General features: G+C 39.4%; 1 protein-coding gene across 11 annotated transcripts in view; it reads right to left on the minus strand.

Moving 5' to 3' along the window:
- Positions 1 to 4,776: 4,776 nt before the first annotated feature.
- LOC113634797 overlaps positions 4,777 to 5,414 on the minus strand; it is a 6,888-nt gene continuing 6,250 nt past the window's right edge. For all 11 annotated transcript variants that reach the window (XM_047817174.1, XM_047817165.1, XM_047817171.1 and 8 more), the window contains 3 exons: positions 5,295 to 5,411; positions 5,078 to 5,179; positions 4,777 to 4,877 (listed from right to left, as the gene is read on the minus strand). In XM_047817174.1, the coding sequence (XP_047673130.1) occupies positions 4,855 to 4,877; positions 5,078 to 5,179; positions 5,295 to 5,411 (242 nt within the window). In that variant the 3' untranslated portion in view covers positions 4,777 to 4,854. The remainder of the gene's footprint in view (positions 4,878 to 5,077; positions 5,180 to 5,294; positions 5,412 to 5,414) is intronic.

The following is a 5,414-nucleotide window of genomic DNA, read 5'->3' on the forward strand; positions in this document are numbered from 1 at the left end:
ACTGTCCTGAAGATCCATTTTCACCTCTGTCTTTTCCACAGAGCTGACACTGGAGACTCCTTCACCACATCACACACACACACACACACACACACACACACACACACACACACACACACACACACACACAATTACACAACTTATTTAATCTATCTCCGCTGTAATCCTCCCAGTGAACGAGCTGTTGCTATAGAAACAATACAGCATGCGAGTGCATTAATAAAACTAACACCTTCTGACCAATCAGAATCCAGAATTTGGCAGCGCTTTGGTTTAGAGCTTTTATAAATCTACCACAGGATACATGCTGTGTGTGTGTGTGTGTGTGTGTGTGTGTGTGTGTGTGTGTGTGTGTGTGTGTGTGTGTGTGTGTGTGTGTGTGTGTCTATGTGAGTGTGTGTCTGGTAAAGGTGAATATCAGCACATGAGTCTGAGAACCGTTCCTGCAGTAACATGCCCAACAAATTCAGATCAACCTCCTCACTCTTCTCACCGCCATCTCCATTCAGGCCCAGTCCAGGTGTGCGCTCAGTCCACCAATCAAACGCAAGAGGAAGTGAAGTGAGAGAGGACCAATCACGGAGCAGGAAATGTCTGGAGTTCCAGACCAGAGATGAGCTGCTTTGAGTGTGAGATCATGAACCTGGCAGTAATGAATCAGCATCATTCACTTTGAGCTGTGAGCAGTTATTAGTCACCTGACTGCTGGACGTCATCATCATCATCATCATCATCATCATCATCATCATCACCACACAAACACAGATACATTCTCAGGCTTCTACTGACCCAATGTGCAGATGTTAAAATGTGCTATAATTGTAAAAAGGGGCGTGGTCAATTAAAGTCTTTCTTTTCTTGACCATTGTGAAGTGTGTAACCTAACAAAGAGGTGTGTTATTGTAAAAAGGGGTGTGGCTAATTCTTGAGCATGTTTGCAGACATAAACCTAACAAAGTGGTGGAATCAGAAAAAGATCTGGTGTGGTCCATTTATTTTTGGGATTTTCTTGACAATCAAAGAGCATAACATGTTGAGTGTAAACAAAGTGGTGGTGGTGGGGGGGGGAGTAACCTCTCAGACAGCTTGTGTTGAGTATCAGTTCAGTCAGTAAGCTAATGTGTGGTGTTGGAGTATAAAGGGGCGTGGCTTAGTGTCACAACAAATCCTCCTGCTCTTCTCATATATCCACCTCAGGGTCAGACATTCAGTACATCTGAGATGTATGTGTAAATGGGCAGGGGCAGGCGGGGTCAGGGTGTGGTCAGGGTGTGGTCAGGGTGGGTCAGGGTGTGGTCAGGGGAGATTCTGTGTATGAAAGGGTTGTGACATGCTGTAAATATCCCAGAAAGTCATTTTGCCCAGAAAAGGTCAGGTCTAAATATCGGCCGTGTGTTTTAGAATTTCTACCCACATCGATTTCTGGATCACAGAATAAATGAATGTAAAAACAAAACAGATACAAAACACTTTTTCCTCATGCATGAGGGAATAAACCATGTGCAGGGTAATAAAACAAAGCTTTACTATGAGAGCGATTCACTTAAAGGTGGTTTAATCCTGACACTCAGCATGCGGCTAATGGTTAGCGCTAAACTGTAACTGGTCTGCATGTTAGAGATGAATGTGTGAAGAGGCAGACTGCTCATTAGCATCGAGCGCTTCACCCTTCACTAGCATAAAAAATTCACACACAGAATTTCAATCTTTTCAAAGCTTTAGCATGCAAATTCATTTTCCGCAATTCACCGATCTGCAAACGTGGAACACGTGATGCCTTAAATCCAATAAATATACACAGGAAAAAAGATTCTTAGCAAACCTGCTAAATATCAATGTTGCCTTAGTGTCATGATTTAGTCTGTAATCAACTTTATACGTTTATCTTTAACTTCATTAACATTTTACATTTACTACCAAAAACAGGCTGCTAGCTAGTTGGCTAATATGGAAATGCACCTTGTGTTACTTTTACTAGCTAACGCCACAATACTAGGGCAACGAACATGTGTTTGTGTTGTATTGAATGAGCTCTTTTCTGTTGCCTGTGTTTAAAATAAACACGTCTATGTTTTAGCTCCTGTAGTCTGGGTAATTGGATGTTAGCAGTGTGCTAATTTTTTATTCAGTAAAAGACAGGAATGATTCAAGTTTACATTTAAATGTAAAAACTGATCTCCCAGCTGCGAGCTAGCTAGCTGATGTTAGCATGAGGGATAACTGGCTACACTTGCTAGCTAACAGCAAAATAACCTGAGCGTTTATTTTTTATTATATATGTTTTTTATTATATATTTTAATTATATATGTTTATCTTATATGTTTAATGAGTAGATTTAAAATGAAGTCAATTATTTTACTGCTAGCTAATATTAGCCAGATGAAAACATGGCTAATCTCACTACCTGATAGTGAATTAATGGTGCATCCTATTAACACTTTTTACTTCAAATATTTAGCACTGTGATGACAAAAGTTTTAATCGTAATTTGAAATAAATCTTTGCTTACTGTCTTCAGCCGTAGATTTAGCTCCATCTGCTTTAACTAACTAGCACAGACTGAACAATGAGATGCTATGTTGCTAACTAACTTGCAATCACTGCTAATTAAACATTAAAAAAGATCCTATTAATAATAATAAGCTAAATAAATGTGTTGCCACGTGTTGCAAAGTGGGAGTGAGGATGTCCTGGTTTGGTCTCTTCAGTTTGGCGTGAAGACGCTCATGAGCTTGAGGTTTTCAGCTGAGATCACATTGCTAGTTTGTGCTATACACAGTAACAGTGACTCAGTTAAGTTCTGTTTGTGTTTCATGAACTGTTTGTTTCTGTTTGTGCTTCTTAAACTCAAATGCTTATTAATAAGTGGGCGTGGCTAGCTAACACCAAATTAACACATGCTCAATAGTGCTACAGCAAACAGAAGCCATGGAGAAACCATCAATCATCTGTCCATATGAAGCTACTGTATTTCCTTCCTTTTGGCCACGCCCACTTCAGGTTAGATTTAGAGTGGTTAAGATGTTCTCCCCTATCTCAGTTCTTCACATTGTCTTATGTTAAAGTTTGAATCCTGCAGTAAGTGTCTTCTCCTTCATGTCCCTCCAGTTAGAAGCGTTATGTAAAGAACTTTGTGGAACCTTCACCTTTAAGAGTTTTTTGCTTCAGTCTGCTGTCCAGCTGCTTCTCAGGTTCCACTCCCTCACAACAGGTTCTAGAGTTCAGAGACTGGGTTCTTGTCAGACTGAAGTGACCAAACAGGTGATTAAACTCACTTGATCAAGAAGTGGCAGCCATGAAGATGATGAACTAGCTTCTACTGTTAGGGAACTACTAAAACGACTAGCATGCTAATTCAGATGATTAACTTAGATGCGAAATGATGAGACATTTTGATACTAACATTTTTTCATGCAGATTTTAGAGAATATCTTCTAAATATTTAAAAATCAGTGGGTCGGTGAGGTTCCTCTGCACGTTCTCCTCCTGGTTCTTCTGCTAATACTGTAATTGCTCACGGCTGGTTACGTCCTAAACAAACCGTTAGCTTGAGTCAGCAAGAAAGGAATTACACAAACATGTAAAACCAGCCAGCTGCAAGTGAACTCTGTTGTTATTTTTTCCTGTTATCGTGTGTCTAAGTGAGGCTTAGGACGAGTGAAAATCCAATCCTGAATATTTACTGCGATCAGATCGTCCACATTCTTCTTTTTTAATGTTTTTTTTTGTAATAAGAAACGTGGGTTTGATTTTCCAGCCTCACTTGCTATTGTAATGAAGATGGAAAGGAAATGTCATGAACATGATTTTAATTTCAACAACAATAAAGTTGGCTGTCGTTAAACACGTCTGGTTTTTTATTCATGATGAAAATATTTTGTTTCACTCGATCCTGAAGATCCTGAAGATCCTGAAGATCCTGAAGATCCTCACACACAACAGCACAAGAAGATCAAGTCAAGTTTAAAGAAATACAGAATAAACAAAACGGATGCACCATTTAGTGACAGGGAAACAATACACATAAATTGTTTAAATTGTAGTGTTCAGATGTTTAGAACATTTAAAGTACATTTGCTTTCTGTTAATGTTATTGTCTGAGTGTCTGATTGTCTGAGTGTCTCTGAGCGTCTCATGATCTCAGTATGATTGTCTGAGTGTCTCTGAGCGTCTCATGATCTCAGTATGATTGTCTGAGTGTCTCTGAGCGTCTCATGATCTCAGTATGATTGTCTGAGTGTCTGATTATTTGAGTGTCTGATTGTCTGACAATTTGGGTGTATATTTGTCGGAGGATCTCAGTATCTGATTGTTTAAGTGAGTGTCTGATTACCCGATTGTCTGAGGGTCTGATTGAGGTTATGTCTTACCCTGAGAGATGGTGAGACCAGTGGAGCAGTGCTGTAGATCTGAGGGTGTGAGGTGCAGTGTGAGGAGTGATGAGGGCTTTGAGGTAAGAGGGAGATGCTTTGATTTTAGAAGACAAGCATCAGTGTTTAAATCTGATGTGTTCAGCTACAGGAGCCAGTGGAGGAACACAGCAGTGGGGTGGTGTGGAGAACTTAGGCAGGTTGAAGACAAGTCACACAGCAACATTTTGGATCATTTGCAGAAGATGAATTGCATTCATATGTAGACCTGATAGAGAGAGCTGAAGTGCAGTGTTGAGATGACAAGAGCCTGAACATGTACCTGAGCAGCCAAATCCTTCTGATGTCATAGAGAAGGATCCAAAATGAGCGTGTCACATTAACAACTTGTGAGGAAAAGGACAGTTGATGGTCCATAGTTATTATTGGGTCGTGATCCAACATTATTTTGTTTTTATGTTGTTTTTTTCTGGATTTTGTTTGTTATGAAGGCGGAGCCTGAGAAACTAAAAAAACAACAAACAACAAAAAGAGTTAGATATTAAAATAGACTGAAAACTGGATCAGTATTTCCTAATTTTACACTTTTAGCTTTAGCATAAAGACATGTTCTTAATATAATTCTGAAATAATAAACTGTAAAAACATCAGCACCGATCACTGACGTCTAGACTGAACACGTCTGATGTCTGTTCTGTTCTCTCACCTGGACTGTGTCTCTTTTTAAACCAGCTGTGCCTCATGATTTCTTTATAAGTTGGAGCGTTTGTGTTTTTTTTCAGGGACATTGTTAACAGTTTGACGCACTCTGCAGTTACAAGACAGAGATTCAGATCAAAATAATATTTCACACGAAAAAAAAAAATCACTTTGTGATGCTAAATGTTATAAATTTATTCAACAAAATGGAAGGATTTGCTCACCTGCAGAAACAAACTGTGAACACGTGTTAATCATCTGATCTGTAGAGTCAAAGTTAATGGTTCCACAGATCAACTCCACCATGAGCAAACCCAGACTCCAGAGGCTAGTAATATGTCCTA

Source organism: Tachysurus fulvidraco, chromosome 8, assembly GCF_022655615.1.
Source record: "Tachysurus fulvidraco isolate hzauxx_2018 chromosome 8, HZAU_PFXX_2.0, whole genome shotgun sequence".
Taxonomy (NCBI): domain Eukaryota; kingdom Metazoa; phylum Chordata; class Actinopteri; order Siluriformes; family Bagridae; genus Tachysurus; species Tachysurus fulvidraco.